Source organism: Danio rerio, chromosome 17, assembly GCF_049306965.1.
Source record: "Danio rerio strain Tuebingen ecotype United States chromosome 17, GRCz12tu, whole genome shotgun sequence".
NCBI lineage: Eukaryota > Metazoa > Chordata > Actinopteri > Cypriniformes > Danionidae > Danio > Danio rerio.
The window spans coordinates 22,563,063-22,590,000 of record NC_133192.1 but is presented as its reverse complement, the minus strand read 5'-3'; the positions used below and the strand labels follow the sequence as shown (position 1 = coordinate 22,590,000).

Below are 26,938 nucleotides of genomic sequence, written 5' to 3'. Positions count from 1 at the left end.
CATCTGAATATGAGTCTAAACGCAAAGCACTTCTGATTTAATTTGTGTAAGCGGCAGGGGTGGATGTGTTATTTTAACAGAGGACCACTCAACTTCAAACAGGACAGGGTCTCTCTCTCTCTCTCTCTCTCTCTCTCTCTCTCTCTCTCTCTCTCTATATATATATATATATATATATATATATATATATATATATATATATATATATATGTGTGTTAGGGAGAGATTTATTAAGTTTGTCGAAGAGGTGAGATCATCCGCATGGGCACATCAGTTGCTAGGGTGATATCTCTCTGAAAATGCCCCTCGTGGGTACCGGTGTTCCACCCACATGCGTCTCTGTCACCAACAGAATCATGATCTGACAAAGTGGCCGCTTGACACATTTCCAGCACTCTGAAGCACATGTTCCTCGCCCCTCCATCAGGTAATCCTGTAATTATTTTATTGTCTGATTATTTGTTTATTTAACAGAAACGCCCACAGCTAACTCATACAAGGGCCTTGAAACCTGAGATGAGGGGTGAAATTATTTCACTGGCCATATTGAAGGCAACCCTTTTAAAAGTAAAGGTTTTTTTATTGGTATTAGTGGTTGCATGAACAACTTTTAACATCTGTAGAATCTTCCTATTCACAGTGGGAAATGGTTTCCTAAAAATTGTGCGGTGAAAGTTTCTGTGGGAAACCTTTTTCCACTATAAAAACCTTTTGTGGAATGGATAGTTGATGGGGACAGTTCACCCAAAAATGAAAATGTACTTACTGTTTACTTCACTTAATTTATTGCAAACCTTTATGAGCTTTTTCAGTTGGACACAACAGGATATATAGTAGTTATTAGCCCCTCTAAATTATCAGCCCCCCTAATTATCCCCCTCATTTCTGTTTAATGGCGAGAAAATTCTTTTTCAACATTTCTAAACATAATAGTTTTAATAACTAATTTCTAACAGCTGATTTATTTTATCTTTGCCAAGATGACAGTAAATAATTTTTCACTAGATATTTATCCAGACAGTTCTATACAGCTTTAAGTGACATTTAAAGGCTTAACTAGGTTAATTAGGTTAACTAGCCAGGTTAGGGTAATTAGGCAAGTTATTGTATAATGATGGTTTGTTCGGTAAACTATCGAAAAATATAGCTTAAAGGGGCTAATAATATTCACCCTAAAAGGTTATTAAAAATTTTAAACTGCTTTTATTCTAGCCGAAATAGAACAAATAAGACTTTCTCCAGAAAGACAATATATAATCAGACATACTCTGAAAATTTCCTTGCTCTGTTAAACATAATTTGGGAAATATTTAAAAAGGAAAAAAAAATAATTCAAAGGGGGGCTAATAATTCTGCTCTGGTCCAAGGACATGCGCTATAGATGAATTGGGTAAGTTAAATTGTCCGTAGTCTATGTGTGTGAATGCGAGAGTGTATGGATGTTTCCTCGTGTTGGGTTGCAGCTGGAAGGGCATCCGCCATGTAAAACATATTAGCTGGATAAATTGGTGGTTCATTCCGTTGTGGCGACCCCAGCTTAATAAAGGGTCTAAGCTGAAAAGAAAATGAATGAATGAATGAAAATATTTGTTTAGAGAAAATGCACTGACAAGAAATGCACTGTTTAAAATATTATATTAGGATGTACAAGAGTATATTTATTTAGAAGAGATACTGCTTATTTTCTACTTTTAAAATGAAATGCATTAAAAACTGTTTATTTTGTTTCCAAAACTGCAAGTTATTTATTTTTTTACTTTTTTATAAGAAAAAACATAACTGTTGGCTTTAGGCAATATGTGTTTTTATTTCAGATGTTTAGCATTGATGTTCAATAAATAATCATAGATTGTAGTGTGTGTTTCCTTGAATTATTTCAAAATCTAGTAATGCGCCCTTTATTTAGAAATCTCTCACTTGTAATATGTGAGCATATTTACTCTACAAAACTTGTCAGTGAACTGTGAGGGCAAAAAATAGAATAAATGAACAGAATAATCGTTTATTAATCGTAGTCGAGTCTAAATATTCAATTAATCGAGATTTTAATTTTAGGCCAAATTGCCCAGCCTTACTACACATTATTAAAAATGCATTCACTAAATAATATAATGTACATGCTAATTATATCAGCAATTTATTGGTCAAAGATTACAGTAAAATGTGTTCTTAGTAAAATAATTCTTTTTCAACATTGATGATAATAAATGTTTCTCTGAGCATGATCACCAGATCAAAGGATTTCTAAAGAAGCATGCAGTGCTTAAGACAACAGTTAGATTCAGCTTCATCATTCCAGGATTACATTTCACTTCAAATATATCAAATTAATAAAATAAATACACGGAATAATTTATTCATTCATTCATTTTATTTTCAGCTTAGTCTCTTTATAAATCAGAGGTTGCCACAGTGGAATGAACCCCCCAACTTAGCACCCGGAGGAAACCCATGTGAACACGGGGAGAACATGCAAACTCCACACAGAAATGACAACTGACCTACAGTAAGAGACTTTCAACAGTAAAATCTTACCAGCTCCAAACTCTTGAACAGTATAGTTCTGCTTTAAACATACAGAGCTTCCCAGTTACAGTTGAAACAAACTTTTTTCTTTGTGATATATTCTGCTTGAAAACATTTATTCTTTTGAAATGCGTTATTTATTAATGTGGCAATAAAGCACCAGCTTTATCCTTCCACCATGCAGCTTTTAACCAAAGACCATTCGATTTTAAGAACACCAAAACTGTGGCAAAGCCTGGACAAGTCGTCTAAAAGCTTGTTTTCAAACTTTCCATTCTGCTATTGATGGCGGGAGCAGCGAAACACAGATGCTGTCATCCGGATATTCCTTCTGATAAACCACTGTAATTACTGGAATCAGAGATCTATGTTATCATTAGCTTTGTGCGCAATGAAGAAATAAGAAAAGATGAGGAGAAAGAGTGACAGAGAGAGAGATGAGTGTGTATTTGAGGCCATTCAACCCCACCTCCTCCTCACTTGCCACGGTTTAATTCAGATCCTAACACCATAATGCAGTTTTACTCGGAGCTGAAGCCTGCAGATTGTTCTGATGGGTATTGTGAGTTTTGATGGCTTAAATGAGTAAAAAGTCAGTGTGAATGCAAATGTACTTTGTTAGTGTCACCACGAAAATGGCAGCATGCCTTTTTAATGCCTTATTTTTACAGCTCTGATTATAGGTTGGGTATTCAAACAAGTGAATGAGAAAACAATGAGCAGGCAATCAGGACTTCATAAAGCAGAGAGCAGCATGGGACAGATTAATGAGAGTGCGTCACACACATACGCACTCCGGCAGCCTTTAGAAATGACACTCATGCGGGTGACATATTAAAAGAGGGCTTGCACTTTGAGCGGAGATGTGAAAAGGATCAGAGGACCGTTAACGTGTAATTTAGAGCCCAATCTGACTGCTGTTTGCACAAAAGCAACAGAAATTCTGTCAGCTTCAATATGGAGAGACGTTCGCGAGTCACCAAGAGTCTTGGTTGGACACGGACGGCTCATACACCCACATGTCACATACAGCAGCGTTCATATGAACAACAGTAACTGCTTTTAATTTGGGTGTTAAAAACAGTCTCAATGAGAAGAATGGCGTCAGGAGAGAAAAGCGCTAGAGCTAATGGATGAGAGACGTATGTTGCTTCCACAGACTGAGTTTTGGAAAATTGTTTAGCAGGTATTCATACACACTTGCTATACGACTCTGATGCTTTTAACACTTTTACCATCCTTTAGTGTGTAATACGGTTATATGAGCAGGAAAAGATCTGTAAAGTTAGGCCACTTCAAAGGGAGCTATTCTCTCTGTCTGTAGCTGATGTTTCTGAACTCCCTCAAATGCTTCGATTCGAATCCTCCATTTTACTTATCTGAACGTATACAATATCATATAACAAATTTGGTTGGGTTGTGTTAGTGTTTCAGAGATCAAATATACTTATACACATGCAATTTTATTCCAAACTGTTCCCCAACAAATGTACAGTGCATCTAGAAAGTATTCATATTCACTTTTTTTCCACATTTTTGTTACACCTGTATTCCAAAATGGATTAAATTTATTTATTTTTTCCAAATTCTACACACAATACCCCATAATGATAATGTGAAAAAAAGATTTTTTTTTTACTTGTTGCAAAATTATTAAAAATAAAAAAGCTGAAAAATCACATGCACATAAGTATTCACAGCCTTGGCTCAATACTTGTTGATGCAAATTTGGCAGCAATTACAGCCTCAAGTCTTTTTGAATATGATGCCACAAGCTTGGCACACCTGTCTTTGGGAATGTTTGCCCATTCCTATTCGCAGTACCTCTCAAGCGCTATCAGGTTGAATGGGAAGCAATGGTGTACAGCCATTTTCAGATCTCTAGAGATGTTCAATAGGATTTAGATCTTGGCTCTGGCTGGGCCACTCGAGGAAATTCACTGAGTTGTTGTGAAGCCACTCGATTGATATTTTGGCGATGTGCTTTGGGTTATTGTGCTGCTGAAAGATGAACCATTACCCCCAGTCTGAGAGCAAGAGCACTCTGAAGCAGATTTTACTCCTATGAGTTCAATTTTAGTCTTATAGAATTTAGTTTCTTATGGCTTGAGAGACCTGCAGATGCCTTTTGGCAAATTCCAGTTGGGGAGTGGCTTCCTTGGGCCCCTCTACCATACAGGCCTGATTGGTGAATTGCTGCACAGATGGTTGTCCTTCTCTGTAAGGTTCTCCTCTCTCTTTACAGAAGAACGCTGGAGCTCAGACAGAGTGCCCATCGGGTTATTGATCACCTCCCTGACTAAGGCCTTTCTCCCCTGATCAATCAGCTTAGATGGCCGTACTGCTATAGGAAGAGGTCTACAGACAATTCCTTTGTCTTCATGCTTGGTTTGTGCTTTGACATGCACAGTCAACCCTGGGACCTTATATAAACAGGTGTATGCCTTTTCAAATCATGTCCAATCAGTTGAATTTACCACAAGTTAACTCTAATTAAGCTGCTGAAACATATCAAGAATAATCAGTGAAAAAAGAATGTACATGAGTTCAATTTAGAGCTTCACGGCAAAGACTGAAAAAACTTCTGTACATGTGATTTTTCTGCTTTTTTATTTTTAATAGATTTGCAACAATTTCAACAAATCTTTTTTTGCATTGTCATTATGGGGTATTGTGTGTAGAACTTTGAGGAAACAAATGAATTTAATCCATTTTGGAATAAGGCTGTAACATAACAAAATGTGGAAAAAGTGAAGCGCTATGAATACTTTACAGATGCACTGTAATGTAATATACTAATGTGTTGCTAATGTGTGTTTTCTGTGTTACTGATAATGGATTAAATGCACACAGACTTTTAATTTCAGTCAGCCAGCCTCAGGGTTTTCCTGTGAATTGCCCTCCCATACAAAATCGCTGCATTTAAGATCAGATTTCTTTAAAAAAAACAGCGATCATCACTGCGTGGCTGAGATATGATATAAAGTTGTTAGCAGACCAAACTAGAAGCACTGCATTAAATTATATTTTTCCCACATCATGTCTTTAATACATGGAAATTAGTTTAACCCCAGTCTTTTCAATGGAATTTCTGCACTAGCCTGCTGCTAATGACGCCGCCTGCATTTAAACGGTCTTTTGTCTCTTTTTACGCTTTAACAACCAAATGGATGCTACAGGAACTACATTACAACATAAATGCTGGAAAAGAAACCATATGAAGTTGAAAATAATCACATAAAGCTTTCACCAGAAGTTCGTCATTGGCTGAAAAACACTAGCTGTCCATATAGCTTATTGATGTGAGAACATAGGCCTACTTAAAATAACACGCCATCTATGAGTCTTAGCCATCAGAGAATTCCATATAAGGAGTTTAAACTGACAACACTTTAAGACACACAGATGATTTGTTTGTTGTCCACAGAGCATCCAGGCACATGCTGTAAAGCAGGGATCACCAATCTCGGCCCTGGAGGGCCGGTGTCCCTGCAGGGGTTAGCTCCAACTTGCCTCAACACACCTGCCTGGATGTTTCAAGTATACCTAGTAAGACCTTGATTAGCTTGTTCAGGTGTGTTTGATCAGGGTTGAAACTAAAATTTGCTGGACACTGGCCCTCCAGGAACAAGTTTGGTGACCACTGCTGTAAAGGCACCACCCTCTCTTGGGAAAGACAGCTTATTTGCATAAAAAAACACACAAAATGTGTGTGCTTGATTCCACCTAAAAAGGAGCTTTCATCATCACATTATAAATTGTGTGGAGTTTGTATGTTCTTGCTGTGTTAGTGTAGGTTTTCTCCGGGTGCTCCGGTTTCCCACAGTATAAAGACATGCTGTATAAGTGAAATGGGTAAACAAAATCGGCCGAAGTGTATAGGCACGTGTCTGAATGTGAGAGTGTATGTTTCCGACTCAGAATATTGTGTTGCAGCTGGAAGGGCATCCACTGCATAAAACATATGCCAAATAGTTGGTGGTTCATTCCACTGTGGCGACCCCTGATAAGGGAATAAGCCGTAAGAAAACTAATGAATGAATTAATGTATAAAACTTTACAGACAGTGTGAAGAGAACACCTGATATTAGTGTCACATCTTGGAATAACAGACAAACTGTATCGGCACCTCTTAAAATATGGGTGTAGAAAATGTGTGTGGGGAAAAACAGGTTTTAGTTTACACAGAAACTAAGTTAATATGGTTAAGAAGCTTGTAGAGGGAATACATATTCATCATGTGATGTCATTTACATATTTAATCCAGCCAGGCTGATGGGCTCATGGTAAACATGTGAGATGCCACAAACATGTATGTTTTGATAATGCTGGCCCTGTTGAAAAAATGTACGGAAGGGGTTGGGTGGCCAATTTGCCCTGCTGCTCTGTGAAACTGAAGACAGAAGTGATGGTATACTGCCACCTTTTGCCCAAAATAACTCAGAACATTTAATGTGAGGCTGGTGAGGAGTGACACTGGGGCTGGCATTCCAGTCCAATTTTTTTATCCCCTTCCCTTTTTATCCCTCCATCTTATTCCCTTGGATGTACGTCATTGATTACATCAAACAAGTTACTGGCAGAACATCTGAATGAGTTTAGATGTAATGCCCTAAACATCTGTGCATTTGGAAACTACATTGTTGTGACCTCGCAATTGCATTGCATTTTGGGACATAAGTGCTGGAGTGGACATATGAAAATGACTCGCTCTCTCTGTCACAGTTAGAGGGCTCGAGTGTATGTCCATTTAATATGTGTATGTCTTCCCTCATTCACTTGATGAAGAGCAATGTACTTAAAATGGTGGCAGGGATTCCTCCTGAGGCAACAAAGAAAGGGAAGTTTGTGAGTGTGTGTCTAAACGTGGAGTGGAACAAAACCTAGGCTTGTCCGAATACTAAAACAGGCTACTTAAGGGCAGATGTACACAACAGGAAGTAGTGTGCCAAGTCTGAAAAGTGACAAAGCTCAGTACCCTCAACACAAATGCCCAATAGAGAGAAAAATATACTTTTAACTTATAGTAAATTCTATAGTATTTTGAACAGTACTATAGGAAAGTAGCCTACTTTATTAATCTGTTGTGGTAATTCTGTAGTTGCGGTAGTAACACGACAACTATAGTAATATAAACAAATTACACAACTTTGTAGTTTTCTACAACTAGTGTATATCTAGAATACACCATATTTTACTGTAGTAAAACTTTAATTACACTAAGGAATTAAATACAGTTTATCAGTTACTGTACTACTGTACTCTATATCATTATTCATTTACAAAAAGCTCTAAATGCTGTAATATAGAGTATAATCGTTTATACTATAGTTCAAAAACACTATAGCATTGACATTTGTGTATTTTGTAAAATTCAAAGGGACTGCTAAACAGAAAAGTAATTGCATTTTTACAATGCTTAGTTATGTTCATTAACATTTAGGTGCACTCTTCAACACTTTTTGTGAGTTAACACGTGGTCAAGTGCAAAGTAGTTTACGTGTACCAACATTGGTAGATGTTAAATGTTACATGTTTTGTCCCAAAGCAGAATATATAAAGATACAAGTTTTAAATTGTTAATTAAATAAGGCTAGAAGTAATTGCTTGTCATTTGACAATTGTTTTCTTTGACTTGAAATTAACGCAGTTGAAATCAGATTTATTAAACCCCTTTGATTTTTTTTTCTTTTTTAAATATTTCCCAAATTATGTTTAAGAGAGCAAGGAAATTTTCACAGTGTGTCTGATAATATTTTTTCTTCCGGAGAAAGTCTTGTTTTTTTTTCTTCTAGAATAAAAGTAGTTTTAATTAAAAAAAACAAAAACATTTTAGGGTCAAAATTATTAGCCCCTTTATGCTAATTATACATCATACATTAAACTGTATAGAAGTGTGTTGAAAAACATCTAGTAAAATATTATTTACTGTCATCATAGCTAAGATCGAATAAATCAATTATTAGAAATGTGTTATTAACACAATTATGTTTAGAAAAAAAAAAACATCTCTCTGTTAAACAGAAATTAGGGAAAAATATTGGCGTGGGTGGGGTGGGGGGTGGGGGGTTATATAATTTAGGGAGGTTAATAATTCTGATTGCAACTGTATATACTACCAGTCAAAAGTTTGGAAAAATAATATTTTTTTTATATTTTTAAGTAACTATCTTCTGCTCACCAAGGTTGCATCCATTAAATCGAAAGTACAATAAAAAATATTTCACTTAAGTATAACTATTTTCTATGTGAATACATTTTACAATTTCCCATCGAAGCAAAATTTTCAGCATCATTGTCCCAGCCTTCTTGTTATATGAATCATTGCAGTTTTAATTATTATATCTTTTGTTAGGATTAATAATAAAACAATAATCTTATTTTGGGGTGACGCTGTGGCGCAGTAGGTAGTGCTGTCGCCTCACAGCAAGAAGTTCGCTGGTTCAAGCCTCGGCTGGGTCAGTTGGCATTTCTGTGTGGAGTTGGCATGTTTATTCCATTTGCGTTTACGTGGGTTTCCTTTGGGCGCTCCAGTTTCCCCCACAATCCAAAGATGTGATACAGGTGAATTGGGTAGGCTCAATTGTCCATAGTGTATGAGTGTAAATGAGAGTGTATTGATGTTTCCCAGAGATGGGTTGCTGCTGGAAGGGAATCTGCAGTATAAAACATGTGCTGGATAAGCTGGTAGTTCATTCTGCTGTAGCGACCCCTGGATTAATAAAGGGACTAAGTAAGTAAGTAAGTAAAATAAATAAATGAATGTTCTTATTTTTATTATCAAAACACATTTTCCCCGCTTATCTTTTGTGGAAAACGCATTTTACTATTTATGATACATTAATTAATACAAAGTTCATAGAGAATTTGAAATCAAATATTTTATAACATTGTGAATGTTCTTACTGTCACTTTTGTCATTGTTTTAGAAGGATTTCTGGAGGATGATGCGACACTTAAAGGGACAGTTTACCCAAAAAACGAATATGTACTCACTATTTCCTCACACTCAAGTGGTTCCAAAGCGTTATGAGATTTTTTCTTCTGCTGAACACAAAAGAAGTTATTCACAAAAATATTAGAAACCTGTGACCATTGACTTGGTTGCAGGTTTACAACATTTTTCAAATTATCATTTTGTGTTCAGCAGCAGAAAGAATCTCAAAGAGGTTTTTGACAAGTGAATGATGAGTAAATGACTTTTAGTTTAAATGACTTTAAATGATTTTTTAGTTTCGGGTAAACTATCCCTTTAACACCAAGAAAATAATGGCTACTGAACATTCAACACAGCAATATTTATTATTATTATGAAATAACACTTGTATATATATATATATATATATATATATATATATATATATATATATATATATATATATATATATATATATATATATATATATATATATATAAATATATATAAATATAAATATATATATATATATATATATATATATATATATATATATATATATATATATATATATATATATATATATATATGAACATATTCATTCATTTTCTTGTCAGCTTAGTCCCTTTATTAATCTGGGGTCGCCACAGCAGAACAGCCAACTTATTCAGCACATGTTTTACACAGCGGATGTGATTTTTTAATAATTTTTTTCTACAAATTTCACATAGGATTTTATATTCCAAATGTTAATATTTCCCAATATACTGCTTGTGTTGTATTTTGATCCACACAAAGAGACTTAAAATACAAACAAAATAAAGGTTTCCAGACTATTTAAAACCATTGGGTTTTCATATAACTATTGTTTATAATCATACATTATTTGTATTTTAGGCTTAATATTAGTCACTTAAAATATAATTTTATTTTAATTCTGTTTTGCCACTGTTTAATGGCACGGTGTTCCTTCCGCTAAATAATCATTTGGTCACGTGTGAGGAAGCTTGCTGTTGCACGCGTTCTGTCAAAACAACAGATATCTACGATCAAATCCCAGCAGAATGAACAGGTTTGGTTTTAAGATTTATACAGTTACCGAATTCATAACTAGAGCTTTATGCGCGTGCTCTCCGATACTTAAATAAATGTTTATTCCTGCATATGTTGTTTGTTTGGTTCTCGCGCGATGAAGCATTAGTGGTTGTTTATATAATTGGGTTGTTTTATACACTTGTTTTTATATAATTGTTTATATTTTAGGCATTTAAAGCGAGTTTATGTAGTTCGACATGTATAAAATGCATTTTTGGTGATATTGTCGTGTGTATGATGGTTTTGCTATAGTTTAACACTTTGTTAGCTTTTTAGCACAACGGCTGTTACTTAATTGCAGCAATGCAGTCGTAATAAAGTCGCTATTATAAGTAATGTTTGTCTAAATCGTAGCAAGTCCACTTATTGTTATATAATTACAGAAAAGACTGGCTTGAATTACTGAGGAGCCAGTAAAACAGGATGGTTATGTTTGCTCTGTACGGAAGTCTGTTGGACAATCGGGATGTTGCCAGATCTTGTAGAAATAAATGTAGAATATTTGCTTTGTAACGTAATATAGCATGAAAATACAGCGCCATCTAGTGCGAGAATGCCACTAATAGTCTTGCTGCGTAAGTTTTTATGAAAAAAGTAAACAGAAGAACATGCTACAAATTTTCAGTTGATCTGGCAACCCTACACTACACGATTCAATCTGAAACAAGAGGGGGCGCAGCCGCTCCGTTTAGTTGGCTATCGGCGAAGCAGCGTGGGCTGTGATTGGCTGTTGAGGCGATGGAGTGGGCGGGGTGGCTGTATGTGATTGGCTGAGCGAAAGAACGGAGGGGGAACTGATCAGCTGGTCTCTGCAGTATCTGAGTCCAGCAAAACAATGTAGGAAGAAAAAGTGCTGAATGTCACAATCCCCGGGCGGAGAAACAGCGGATCACACACTCCGTCGCTGAACACTCTCATCCAGCACGGTTGCAAGAATTCCCACACGCCCTGCCGCCTGATTTAGCCAGCATAGGCGCAGGACTGCAGTACAAAATCCTCCAGTCTCATCCGTGTGTGTGTGTGCTGTTTCATATTTCAGTGATGCGAAAGCGAAAAGGCAGCGCAGATCATGGCAGCTCGTTCACGGCTACATTAACGGACGGCAGCTCCGATCTAAAGCAGTGCCACAAAGGGACAGACGCTGATACTGATCCTGGAGGCTCGGGGAAGGAGATGGGGAGACGGTGCAGGAGGTGAGACACACTCACAGCTGATCTTACACATCTGGCACTGATGCTCTGTGCGCTTGCAGAACTGGTTTTGGGGTGTTTGTGTTTCTGAATGCATTGCTTTAAGACTTATAGACAACCATTGAGGTAAAGTTGGTTTTACATTCGCATATGGGACATTCCTCTTGATAATACAAGTTCACAAAATAGTCTGTGCAAATTTTAAATAGTGAAATCATATTAGCAGCCAATGACTACTAAAGTACAACATTGTTTATAGTCAGTTAAATAGTGCTAATGTTGTTTTCAAGTCTGTGATTTCAGACCAAATATTCAAAGTACCATGGTAAACATATTTTGGTAAAGTTGGTTTAAATTCGCACAAATAGACTTTCTCTTTTATATTATAATTTCACAAAAATATTCCTTGCAAATCCTAAGTAGTGACATATTAGCATATAACAGCTGCCAGTGACTATCAAAGCACATTTCGTAATGTCAATTAAATAGTGCTAATGTTGTTTTTAAGTCATACTTGCATGTGATTTCAGACAGAATATTCAGAGTTCCAGGGTAAACATATTGAGGTAAAGTTGGTTTTATATTCACCCATCCAGACTTTCTCTTTAATATTATAGTTTCACAAAAACAATCCTTGCAAATTCTAAGTAGTGAAATATTTACATATATTAGCATATTAGCAGCCAATGACTATCAAAGTACAACATTATTCACTGTTAATTAAATAGTGCTAATGTTGTTTGAGGTAAAGACTTTCTCTTCTCTTCTATTCCTATTATAATTTCACAAAAATAATCCCTGCAAATTTTAAATAGTGAAATATCAGCATATATTAGCAGCCAATGACTATCAAAGTACAACATTGTTCATGGTCAGTATTCATACTTGCATATGATCTCAGACCATATATCCTCTATTCAAATGGCACCATGGTAAACAATATAGGAAGCATGTTACAAGTTGTCACTGAATAAATATGCAAATATAAAACCAACTTCAATGTTAACTTCAGTTAGACAACCAGGGGGCTCACTGTTTAAAACAATGATATTAAAACTTTAATAAGAGCTGTTACAGTTAATGCATTGATTATAAATGCTTTGATTGTAAAACAAAATTGTTATTACATTAAATAATAATTATGTTATACATATTTACTTTGTCCTCTTGCTGAAAGTCCTGGATCTATTTTCTTTATATGCAAAGCATTTCGAATGTTATCTCTAAGCGTACCGCCCTCTCTGATGGGTGTTAATATATTACATGCATTATTGCCATTCTTCTGAGATGTCTGTGGTTTTAAACTCTTTTGAGGCATGAAATCACATAGATCATTCTATGATTGAATCGCAGTCCCGTGTGACTCTCCTGAAGCTAAGTAGTGTTCAGGCTGTCCCGTCACTAAACTAGATCAGCAACTTTTGGGTGGGGTGTGAAGTGATTGTTTCATAGTATGGCAGATACTTGGAAGTTTTGTGTAAAGCTGAATAAATATTTAAGGGTGAAATGCGAGTTTTCTTGTTTTGTTGAAAGAATTATTTGGTGTAAGAATTAGTCAGTGTAAATGCTGACAAAATACACTTTTGAATTTGATGCACTGCACAAGTATATATATATATATATATATATATATTTTGGCTGTACGGTGGCTCAGTGGTCAGCACTGTCACCTCGCAGCAAGCAGGTCCTTGGTTCAAGTCCCGACTGGGCCAGTTGGCATTTCTGTATGGAGTTGGCATGTTCTCCCCATCTTTGCATGGGTTTCCTCCGGGTACTCTGGAACTAAATTGGCCATAGTGTATGAGTGCCTTTGATTGCGAGAATGTATGGGTGTTTCCCAGTATTGGGTTGTGGCAGGAAGAACATCCACTGTGTAAAACATATGCTGGAATAGTTGGCGGTTGATTCCACTGTGGCGACCCCTGATAAATAAGGGACAAAGCTGAAAGAAAAATGAATGAGTAAATTATTGAATAAATATACTGAAACTCAAACTCCCATTCAGACATTGTAGTTTCACATTTCCATTGCATGTGTATCAGGGATTGTTAAACGAATATTGCACTTTATGGCTAGTAATTTCAACTTTGTTTTACTGGCAAGAGCATTTAAGTTTTCAAAATGAACTGATCATGTACATACAGTAGTAGCTCTTTCTTTTTGTTTTCAAATTGAGGATTTCATTGGAAAGTTTTGAGCCCAGCAGAGATCATTTACATGGAAAAGGAGAGTTCATTTTCTGAAGCGTGGTTAAATGTTTCACTGGCTGAAAAGTGATATATCTTCTGTAGAAACCCTTAGAGCAGAGCTGACTCATGCAGTTACTCATACATGTTTCTTTTTACAGCTAAATTTAAAATGTTATAAGTTTGCATCTCTGTAGGAGGATGTATGATGGGAGTAGTGGTGTTCAGCAGTTGTCAAGGCCTACTGTATTTCTATTCATGGATCAGATCATCAGGCACAAAAAGGCTTTCACACTCTTGAAAATAATAGTTGCAAAAAGGTATTTAGTTTCACAGTGATGCCATTGAGGAATCATGGTCGTTTGGTACACTAAAGAACTTTAAGAGCAATTCCAGTGTTATATCCACGTGACATTTGCAGTAAAACATTTAAACAGAATTTTGCAGAGAATGTATATGTTAACATTACATTAATTATCTATTTATACGTTTCAAAACAACCAACCTCAAAGTTATGAGATCAAAAAAAAAATTCAATCTGTAAACTTTTTCGTGGTTCAATAAAGGGAAACACATATGAGTGATGGATGCGACCAAATAGTTTGCGAGTTTACAGTATACAACATACTTCAAAGAAATTCGGTGAAGTAAATTGCACAACGTAAAAGATATAATGCTAATCAAAAGGATAGGAGTTGGCTCCAACACAGGCTCATTCTGAAAACGTACCCTATATACATTTCTTGAGATTGTGAATTATGTAGCCAGAAATATGTATGGCTGCAGTTCATCTTTAAAACGAATGCTACAAGGCGGATTGACTCACGCATTCCTTTTTACACTAGCAGCTAACCGCTTGCCTCCGCATGGATGGCTTTTCCCCTGTTACCAGTATGTCCAGTGGCTCGCAGCATACGTCAGCGAACTTGAGATGCAGAGAGGAATTGACCGTGATAACGGGGTTTAAATCTGGCAAAGAATGGTTCCAAAAACAAAAGCCAAAAAATAAAATGAACAAGTTAATAACAGGGTGGGTATGTGGTAAAATCTGAAAACGTGGTAAAGTCAGTGGGCTTTTTTTTTTTTTTTTTTTTTTTAGATTGCTTTTCAAAAAAGTGTCAGTTGGGTTTAGGAAAGTGGGTGAGTGAAGGGATCGGTTGTTTGGTCAGTCAGTCAGTCGACAGCAGCCTCTGGTGGATTTATGCTAGAACAGCAGGCACGAATGGTACTCGCGAGAGAAATTTGAAATCTCAAAAAGTGTACACAGCGCCTTCCAGTGCAATCACGAAAACAAAACAAAAAAACGTAGCTCCTGAGACATGTTTGGCACTCTCCAGAAATGTATATAGCGGTACTTTTTCAGATTGAGCCTGAGTTGGTTGGCTCTCTTAAAACAAAACAATAGATTTTATTTTATTTAACATTTTTTGCATTTATGAAGAAAATGTTTTGTTATAGATGTGACACCCCTCCTTGTATGAATGTAACATACTGTATGTGAACTTGCCACTTTTGGTAAAACAAATATAATTGTTTGAGAACATTGACATAGACAATTTTTTTATGTTTTTTTTAGAGGACTGTAAAACGTAAGCCTACACAAAAACCTAGAAAGGGTTTAGCTTTTTTTGGTAAACTCAATTTTTTTCTTGGCAAGGTTGACATTTTTCATGCAATTGCTCTTAAAGTTCCCATGAAATTAAAATAAAGTTTTATAGACATTAATTTCAGTATTGTTAGTTTTTAAGATATCTATATGCTAGTGCGCTCCAAAACTTGCATTTAGAATATATAAAACTGATATAAACATGTAAAGCTTGTAGTTTGTCACTTCCCCCTATACATCATAACCAATCAAATGCTCTCTAGTTTTTGACATGCCACGCCCCCTTCAAGACGCTTCTCATTTGCTTTTTGTTTGATGCACTTACTAGCAGAGCGGTGATAAAAACAAAATGCTTTTTTTTTTTAAATGGGAGGAGCTACACTGTGTCCAACTTTCTCTTTTTAACTGTTTTGGTTGATTTCACATCAAACATCGAATAAAAATGCAAATTTCAAAGCATTTCATAAGACCTTAAGAAAAAATAGAGAAAATTATGACAAAAATAAATAGGTGCTACAATAAAGAGGAACAATCTTAGAACCAATAAAATAAAGAACCATGCAAATATTCCACTGATATTTAAAATCCTTTACGCAACTTAACGTTTAAAGAATGTTTACGTTCAAAGAAGAAATCCAAAGTTCTACTGCCAGTTTTTTATAAATCAATATTTTTTGTTGTCTCCCCATGGCTTGGTTGATTAGATTGAATTTAAGCAGTTAGGAAGAAAAAAATCAAAGGTGTGTCTGTGTGTGTAGAGACGTCATCTTAAACTTAACTTGTCCAAATCAAAGTGTGAGGAAGGCTGGAACGTTCTGGTCCAGCAATATGGTGGTAAAACATTGTACACTCAGCAAAAGAAACAATAAATTGCAGATTGGGAACCTGGAGGAGTTCCCACAGTTCACTGCTTCTCATGCTCTTAAGATAACAAGATTGTATTAGGTTTCATGGTTGCTACATCACGTGGAAATACAAACTGGTTTGGAGTGAATTGCTTGCGACCTTTCACCCAAGAGGTCAGTTTGAGATCTGTGCATCATGTTTGCTTATGTTTCTTAAAGAAATAGATTTGTTCAATAGTGATAGTAAAGGCATGTATAATGTTACAAATTGTGGTAATGTTGTATTTATCAACTTTATTTTCATCAGATAAATTAACATAAATGTTTTGACACTGATTTGACACAACCAGCATTTGTTGTGAAAGATATTAGTGTAGCAAACCTGGAAAATGCCCCTTTATACAAAAGGTGTTGTTTGCCAAATTAACATGAAACACTAGCAGGAAATGGTACTCTACCATCACATCTCCTTTGAACTGAAATGCTACTCTACAGTTGTTCTGTATCTGATGCCGCAGTAACCGGACTCTTCTGTATGGGTCTGGGGTATTGAGTGCTGGAGCCGGTCATGTAACCGACACAAGAGCTGCTGCTGGTTAGTCTGCTTCCAGTGACCTTTGTGTGGCAGGCCAGGTTCAAGGTTAACAGGGTCTGCTCAGCTTTAATTGACAGGATATGTGTAAATTATATTAGTCGAAATCCTCTGGTCATTTTTATGCATGGATCTCAGAGTTCAGGTCCCCATTACTTGAGAAGCACAGTTTGTGTTGAAAATGTTAAATAAAACCAAAGGCTGGTCTTTTGTGATACATTAAAATATGTTCTATCTCTGCCAAAATATTATTTTTACTAACATATTTAAAGAGTATTAAAGGGGTCATGAAATCGAAATGCTCTTGATAGGTCATTTTATAAAAGCCTTGATTATAAGTTGTACTCAAATTTGTTCACAATATGGAAGAAATTGTCTTTTGCTTTTGTCACTTTTTTATCGCACACTTTTCTTCAGCTTATTCCCTCATTTATCAGGGGTCACCACAGCGGAATGAATCAGCAATTACTCTGGCATATGTTTTATGTAGAGCATGCCCTTCCAGCCGCAACTTATATTTTACTTTAAAAGCTAAAAGACAGAGGCTAAAATCTACAAACCCTCTTTTTTGAAGCATTTTAACAGGTTGTTTGATTGCATTCCCTTGTTCTTAGAGACAGCCATCTGAGGGAGGGGTGGATTAGCCATCTATTCAGACTAAATAATGACTCCCCTGTAAATCATGTCAGTTTTTCGCTACACACGTCAACTTGAAATTCTGGTCTGTTTTTGTGTTCTGGGAACAGGAGCTCTAGATCCAACATAGACCCAAGAGGCATCCTAATCGTGATAATTTGGTGTCTTATTTTAGCTCTTCTTGTGAAACGGTGTCAGGTTTGATAGCAAAAAAGAAATCTTCACAAGGTGTCATCTGAAATATATTCTTAAAGATTTTGGGAGGAAGAAACACAAAGTTTCCCATTGACTTACATAAGGAAAGTAGGTGGTGTTTTTTTTTGGTTGTCATTTCTGACAGTGAGTCACATGGTCAAAAAGTCATCCAGTAGCCATGAGTTCATCAGTTTTCATTTCTGCTTTTGATAACACTGATGTATCACAGCTTGCTCCTTCTCCAAGAAAATTTTGTCTCTGTCAATAGAGCCACAATCCTGGTTTTACGCATTTACCATTGCACATAGCTTATCAAATATTAGATGTAAACACTTTTTCAAAATTCCTCCATTCTGTTTGCTAGCTGGTTTGAATACAAGATCATCAGGCGAACCTGAATTCTGCTTTAAGGGTTGACTATTCATTCAGGCAAACCACTAATTTGTTGATATTCAGTATGTAGTTTTGCACCTCCCCATATTAGGTTGGTGAAATTATGGTGTGTTTTTTTTCTTGAGGCTGTTTGAAGAAGACAAAATTAAATGTAGTAGGAGTGTTAACAAACTCTGGCATCTCTGTCAAAACGGCCCTTCCAGACTCCTCTGAGCGATCAGAGGCACTCATTAGGGCGAGTGAAAGAAGAGAAGTGAAAGGGATGAAGAAAGAAGAGAGGGAGGAAGCAGAGAGACACTGAGTTATACCACGTGTTTGTCTTTTTTCCCCATTAGGAGTGCAGTGTCTACGGTTTCACATATCCTTCACATGCCCGTCCTGGATGAACTCAACACATTTGCATTTTAAGTGCATAGTTCAATATCACGAGCAGAGTGTGTGCTGTGCAATTGCACATCAGCTGTTGTTTAAAAATGGGTTTTACTTAATAAATCCATGTTCTTGTGAGTTTTGTTGAACATCTATTTAAAGGTTGATGTGTTGTTTCCTGTGTCATTATAAAATATGCTACAAACAGCTATGGTAACTGAAGTGTTTGATATTAGGGGAATGAAGCGATGAAATGAGTATAGGTATTCATTGACTGAACCCCATTGTCAATATTAATAATAATAAAAAAGATTTGGTATGTAGTTTTGGTATCAAGACTATAGTTTTATTAAAATGTGGCTGCTGTGCACGCACCTTGGAAGCAATGCCAATAAGCTTAGGGTGTAAGTTTGTCATTTCCAATGAAGGTGTGACACTTGCATGCCGTGCGCATGGGACTGGCACACACATGTTGTGCAAAATCAGGGTGCACGTGAACCACGTGCATTTTCCAGCCACACATAGTTGAAAACATCTTGACTTTTCCGAAGTCCGTGAGTGCACCAAGATTCATGAAAGTAGAACTAACCAATCTGCTTCACACTTTGTATAGAATGCACACATTTCAGTAAAAAAACATCTGACTAATCACCTTAGTCAAACACAGTGCATCCTAACACTGCAGCGGTTATTACTTTTTTCCATTAACTTGTACCGGAGCTGCAGCAATGATTTGTCTGGTTGTTATCCTCTGAGAAAACGCTTGATGGTCACTTAGTTACTTGAGATGCCTGAAAAGCGCGAGCGCAAAGCACACTCGTGCTTGCCACTTCAGGTCAGAATAACAACACATGCAAAAATTAGTGTGGTGGCTAGCAGCAGTGAGGAGATTGTAAAAAGAATGTAAGGATGTCGCCAGAGTAGCTTATTGGTTTCTTTTTTTCGTGCATGTCAGCCTCTAGCTCCCCATCTGAATGATTTTTCAGCATGGGGGTAATGTAGTCATGTAACTTCACAATTTGAAATGTCCAGTATGTATTTGAATAATGATGGTCGGTTCCTTTACTTGAAAGCCTAGATTTGATTACCATACTTTGTTTTATTTACAAAGTTTGAGGTTTACAGAGTCAGAGTATTTTGTATCATCTTTATTCACACCTTACAGATGTTGATCGAGCTTATTTACACGCACTTTGTAACATTTTGTTTATCAAGTTTAAGGGTCTCTTTAACACTTATGTTTATTTTATTATAAAGAAATGAAATATTTTGTTTCAATATTTTTGGTTCTAACTATTAAAGCACAATATTTGCCTTATTAATGTTGGTAAATTAAAATAAAGTGGTTAAATAAAAAAATTCTAATATTCCTTATTGTAATATGGAAAAATATTCAATAATTATCGATATTAAATTATATGAAACATGATATCATGATAATTTCTTTTTGCCTTATTGCCCGGCCCTAATCTGTGTATTAGAATTCACTAGGTAGTTCACATAAAAAATCTGTCATTATTTACTCACTTTCAAGTTGTTCCAAAAACATCTTTCATCTGCAGATTAAAAAAAAAGAAATTTGGAAGAATGTTGGTAACCAGGCTCTTGATGGGACTCATTGACTTCCATAGTGATATTTTTCTATAAACCATAGTCCCTCAACTATGAACTGTTTGATTGCCTATGTTCCACAAAATATATGGTTTGTATTCGCCAGATAAAAAAAGACCTAGAGGAACTTAAGGATGAGTTGTTTTAGCAGATCTGGATGTCTCTATGCCTCTGAGAGAGTTCAGTACCTCAGACCTGTCAGACTCTATTACATGTACTGTAGCAGTAGCTGCAGGTTTGTAGAAGTGCTCTGCTTTTCTGTACTTTTACTGCTGCTTCAACATCTTCAGTCTTTTAAGTCTTGATTGTAGTTTAACTTTCTTGCTTTTAGATTCAGAAAATTTAATCTCTTTGTAAAATAAAATAAAAAAATAAAAAAATCACACACTGCATTTCTAACGTAATGCAGTTTCTTTCTTTTTTCATTTTAGCTATGGGTCATTTGATCTAGAATTCTCAAGGGAAATAAAGTTACATGGTATGACTGCATTTATTACAGTATTTTAGATTAATTGGAAGAAATAGAAAAATGCCTGTTTGTGAAAATTACATGCGCGAAATCTAAAGTAGATTTCACCCTCAATAAATTAATCTGAAAATTTTATATAAGGTTAAAGCCAAACATGTTGCCCTCATCTTACGGTGTTTTTTCATTTCCATGGAAGTCAGATATACATGTTGAGCCATAGGGCAGATGTCCAGATATTGGGTATGTATTCAATGTACTGTAAAATGTATGGCTTAGAGCAGATGTACGGATGAACAGACTTTTTTTGTGAGTCTACGTGCATCTTCAATGTCAAATCTAAGTCAGATGTGAGTAAACAGCCAATATGAATGTATCGTAATTGTAGTGTAATGTAAAAGTAGTCTTTATGAATTCATATGCAAAAATAAATGCCTCATATAGTCATGCCTTTTTAAAATAACTAGTCAGTATTTTAACTAGTGCTCTGTTAAAATGTTGCAAGAAGATGTAAAAAGGACATGTGTTTGTCTTGACTTATTATAAACTCCATTTGTCCATCAGTACTCTGACCGCTTATAGTCATGGTCACTTATAGAGTTAGCATTTGGCTGTTGTTAGTCTACATCATTTGGGTCATTGAGTTTAGGAAGCAATATTGTAGAGAGCTGTAAATCATACTTTGTGCCAATGTCTGCCACTTAAGAACTGTTGTTTGGGACCTCCAGACATGAGACAAGACAGAAAAATAAGGAATAGACAGAAAAAGATTGCCTGACATTTTCAAAATAGCATCTTTCAGTGTGAAAGTGATCAAACCGCAAGTTTCAAGATGTAAGGGAGGCATACGCCCAAACCCTATCCCTTAATTGGAGAATGAGACAGATGTACTAACATGTACAACTGAGTAGGTATGGGACAATAACTGGTTTCAAGGTATAACGCGGTTTGTTAAATTAAAGGTTTTAAAAAAAAGCGCAACATTTCTCTGTTATACCGTTTCTAAGGTCTATGTAAGGTGTTTTTAAAAATGTTTTTTTAAATGTTGTAAACAAATCTGTGTTTTTGAAACCAATAAAGAATTTAAAATTATTTAATTATTTAGCCTGACATGTACATTCATTCATTCATATTCTTTTCGTGAAACCATGGTGTTTTTATCCAAGGTTATCATACCATTAGTAACTTATACCGGCCCATGCCTACAACTGAGATTGTTCAAATTAATACAAGTTAGCCAATAAATCAAAAAGTAACAAACAGCCTTGAGATTGTGTTGGACAAACCCAATAGGTTGAAAATGCCATTTAAATAATAATTAAAAAGATGAAGCCAATGTTTGGTTTGTCCATGTTTTACTCATCATTGAGTTAAAGGGATATTTCCCACAAAACTGTTCATTTTTACCAACATTTATCGCTCCTTTTTTAAAACCCGTTTAAGCTTTTTTCCTCTGAACACAAAAGAAGATATTTTGGATAATGCTGAAAACCTGGAGGCATTCCCTTTCATAGTATTTGTTTTTTGCTAATGTGCAACTCAATGGTTATATAGGTTAATTTTGTTTTTTTAGCAGAAGGAAAAACCTCAAGGTTTATAACCATTTAAATTGTGAGTAAATGCACCATTTTTTACAACTCAGCATATTTTTAATGTACAAGTTTTTTTGTAGATCTTAAATTGAAAGCCAATGATATCTGTCAAACACAATATAAAAATGCAGAACTTGGTCAGAACTATAGGCATGGGAAGATAACCGATTTCAAGGTTTACATGATTTGGAAAAGTCAAGATTTTAAAACCACAAAAAAATTCTGTTATACCGTTCCAAAGGTATATTTATGTTTTTTTTTTTTTTTTTTTTATGTATTTGACATGTGTTGTAAAGAAATCTGTGTTTTTGAAACTGAGTAAAGCAAAAGTCAACGATTTATTTTAAATCATTACTGTTCCAACATATTGTAAATGTTTCCTAAAAGAAAATATATTTTGTTCAATGAGGCGAAAAAGTTTTTTTTTTTTTTTTACTCAGACATTTCAAAAGAACTTATTTTAGAGTACTAATTACAAAACCGTGAAACTGTGGTATTTTTATCCAAGGTTATCATACCATCAGAAACTTATACCAGCCCATGCCTATAGCCGGAACTGATGTTTAACCTGTTTGTTGTTGTTGTTGTTGTTGTTGATTTTTCCCTGCAGTGGAACGCATTAATAGTGTTATATATTGTAATATGGGTATTACATGTTGTTCAGGTTGTTTGTTTCTCCAGTGTTCTTGTTTAGTTCAGTCCTAATGTTAATCCTAAAGTAGGCTTATCGTTCAGTACAGCAGGATCTTATTGCCTTGTCTGCTCTGTTAATACACAGAATCATGCATCTGTTCTCTGCCAAAAACGCTGACCTGAGAACGACCCAATTATTTATTCATGTAGAATCAGACGTGCATTTAGGGTCTCACTTTTCCTGCACAGTTAATGGCAGGTATATAAAATTACTAGTAATGGCTACATATAAATGCATATTTTAAAAATGATGAATAATAGCCAAACAATTATACAGTTTGAGCATTGCTGTCGACACAGTGTAGTTCAGACTGACCAATTAAACTAATTAATACTGAATTAATAGCTAATGGGTTATTAATAGGTTATTGGATGTCCGTGATGATATCTAAGATTTATGTCTTCATAAATATGCTATGAAGTCGGCTGACTGCTGTCACTTGTCAATAAACTCGTTGGTGGATTTTAAAGTTATAAGATTTCATCTCTGTTTTAAGGCATGTAATCTTGTTTTTTTTTTGTAGTGTGTCATTGTGGTTTAGTATTTGGGTTTGTGGGAGTAGCGTGTTGGTAATGTTTCCTGTCAGATGCAGAGACATGCTATGCACAAATAGAGAGAAATTAACAAGACGGTGCATTAGAGCAGGACCAAAACTTTCAGATTACAGAATCACAGAGGACACTAAACAAATTAATTAGTTATGAAAGGCCTATTTGTTGACTAAATAAACCTTCCAAATGTCTCCACATACACTACAAAAGGTCTTTCAAGTAATTTTGTTCTTACCAATACTGAATTTCTTAAATAAAGAAGAAGTTGAAATTCTACACTTTGTAATATTTATTTTCTATTTCTAATACATTTTAGATGTAATTTATTGCTGTAATGGCAAAGTATTTGGCAAATGGCAAAATTTTTTGCCTCATTCTGTGTCACAAGTTTCTTCAGAATCAAAAAAGAAAGAAACATTTATTAGGGATGCTCTGATCAGGATTTTTGCAGCCGATACCGAGTACCGATTCTGATGCTTCAAGCTTTATAATCCATAAAGCACATTTTCCCTTTTAAGTATAATACTTTAGTGGAGATCTCTCCTTACCTAAGAGAATAAATTAGGATGCAGCATATAATCTCTTAAACACAACTCTTATAACCATTTAGGTGTGAACATGTCATGGCCAGAAGCAGCTTTACAGATAATAATAGACAAAACAGATCAAGTAGCTCAATACACTGGATATGCAATGGCTGCAACAAAGAGACCATCACTTAAGCAAGTCACACCAATAGACTGTAAACAGAAGTTGCTCCACAATCGCTCCACAATCACTCATACTGTAAACTCTTAAACTTGTAAACTCGTAAACAAACACTTGCGATCGGTTCATGAGATTGGCCAGGGGTGTGTTTCTGAAAACCATAGTTAGCCAGCTAAGGTTGCAAGTTCCGTCGTTACAAACATAGTTATTAGATTTAACATTTTCCAAATTTGTCATTCCAACGAACATTCGCAAACTGTGTCACAACGCAGGGGGAACATGCAAACTCCACACAGAAACGCCAACAACTCAGCCAAGGCTTAAACCAGCGACCTTCTTGCCGTAAGGTGACAGCACTATCTATTGCGCCACTTCGCACATTATTATTATTATTATTATAAATGTTAAAGGCTTTTCTGTAACATAAGATTCATTTTTGTAAGGAAGAAAGAAGACAAAAATTTTAATTAAAAATACAATACCATCTAAACTTAAATGAACTGTTGGCTGGACACATGTGTCCTTACAAGTCACTTTAAAAATTACATTTAAAGATCAGTTTACACAATGTAAAGGAACAAGCACAATCAATTTCTCCCAATTTTGCAGGTATAACCTAATATTTCTTTTGTGACCGAGATTGATTTTTTATAATAATTATGATAGTTTTAAAGTTACATTTTGTCATTTGCTAAAAAATATTAACTTAATTTAAACAGTGTGCATGTATTTATTGTGAACATTTAATTTGGAAGCAATAGCTATTTTTGAAGAACACAGTATATATAGGGATTGTAAACATTAAATTATAATAACTTTTACTTAAAATATAAACAAACTTTCTGCTTTCCAGTCTTTTGCTGTAAAATATTTTCAGTTTGTTTTCTCAGCTGAATTTGTTTTTAGCTTCTCTCATTTTTTTTGCCATCTTTTTGCTCAATCCACTAGTCAGAAACACTTTGTCCCAGTGCAGTCTGGACTCCTGATGCCCAGACAGCCGTAATAATGCCCATATGGCATTGGATCAGCATGGCTTAACATATTAGTGCTACCCTGAAGGTGTTGAAGCTCTGGTTAGGATGCTCTGTGTGGACGCCTACCTGCAAAAACAGCATGTACCAGCACAAATGCACAAATTAAAGCACAACCTTTAAAATGCTGCATATTTTTAAGTCACATCTATGCAAAAATGCCTAGTTCTGCTGGATGCATATAATCAATAGCATCCAGAAACAATAAATACACTCACACTCTGGAGTATCAGTGTACAGTAATGAGCCTCAATGCGGCCTGTACTGTATTTAGCTCTGCTGTTACACAATAGTCCTGCTCTTTCTATTTATCACAGTCACCTTGCACTCTCACACACAAGCAAAAACTCTCTCGTGCACACACACACACACACTTAAATCAGACTTTCAGTGACTTACTGCCAGGGACCGAAGCGTCTTATCTCTGCAGGCCACTGCAGATCAGCCGCTTGTTGTATTAATCACCTGGAAGAAGTACAGAAGTGGATATAATGCAGGCAGAGCCGTGGTTTATTGGTTATTATTACACGCCTGTCTGGAATACTTGATTCTGATTGGTTAGTGGTTGTGACATTCCAAGTTTTTTTTATTCCCAGATAAACTAAACTAATAACACAGGCTCATTTGAATACTTCAAATCACTTTGACAATCAGTCAGTACGTTTGTATTCACATACATGTTTTTGTTTGCCGCCATTTTGTAACTGAATAACTCATAAGTTAGTATTTGCTCCTTTCAGCCGTTTTCCTTTCTGTAAGCTTTGCATTTAATTAAAGAGATAATAAACTAGTACAGCTCACAACAATGTTTTCTGTCTAATACTGTAGTTATATTTTGTGGCAATTAGCCATGTAATAACCAGGATAAAGTACATCCAGGCGGTTGCCATGATTTGGTTTTCTCTTTGCTGTAAAAAAAGTTAAATGAAATAAAGTCAAAACAAGTAATTTTAGCTTACATTGCATTAAAATGACACCTCAGATAACTGAAAAGATTCAGTTAAAATAGTTCACATATTTAATTTATTTGCATTATTTCTCTATTTAGTCAGGAGATCACATTGAAATAATACTGTCTTCTTTTCCAGCGAGACTATGACAGCACATAAAAGTTGCATATCACAATTTATGTGTCCAGATTCACAATTCAAAAAATTATAATTCACAATCAAATCATGAAAAATTATTACAACTGCTCTTTAAACATTATCCAAAAGACATTTCAAAATATTCAGAGTTGGCAGTTTAGCAAGAGTTTGTATATTTTCTAAATCATTTCAAGCCTAAGAGAAATCACTTTCACCAAGTTATGACAATAACCTAACCTACCAATCGAATACAAGAGCCAGAATGGGTGCAATGATTATTAGTATTAGTAAGCAATAATCAATTTAAAAGATAAGCTGGCAATTTGCCTATAAAAGCTTTTGCAATAAATAAATACTAGTGGAAAAATTTCTTTGTTGCTGTAAAGGTAGCCAGTCTAATGAATCCTATAAAATGCAATGATGTGCCAAAGTCTCTGCACCCATCATAAAACACATATTGCTGCATGATATAACAAATCCAATTTCCTGAGTATTGCAGCTGCTGCATGCATGTATAAACGATCACTTAAGTTAATTAAGATAAATTCATATGTTGACATCATTTATAGGTCATATAATCAGTGTTCCGGTGTCATTTACTTCTACTAGCAGTTTTTTGAATATGGCAGAGACGTATTGATGTTCTAC

At 35.4% G+C, this 26,938-nt stretch overlaps 2 protein-coding genes across 2 annotated transcripts in view; one reads left to right on the top strand and one right to left on the bottom strand.

The window, feature by feature from the left end:
- Positions 1-26,938, bottom strand: part of LOC141378555 (uncharacterized) — an 876,211-nt gene that overhangs the window by 159,103 nt on the left and 690,170 nt on the right. The gene's annotated exons all lie outside the window — the stretch shown is intronic.
- Positions 10,424-26,938, top strand: part of abhd12 (abhydrolase domain containing 12, lysophospholipase) — a 107,193-nt gene continuing 90,678 nt past the window's right edge. Inside the window, 2 exon segments of the mRNA NM_001076597.1 lie at positions 10,424-10,514; positions 11,577-11,730. Of these exon segments, the coding sequence (NP_001070065.1) occupies positions 11,579-11,730 (152 nt within the window). The 5' untranslated portion in view covers positions 10,424-10,514; positions 11,577-11,578.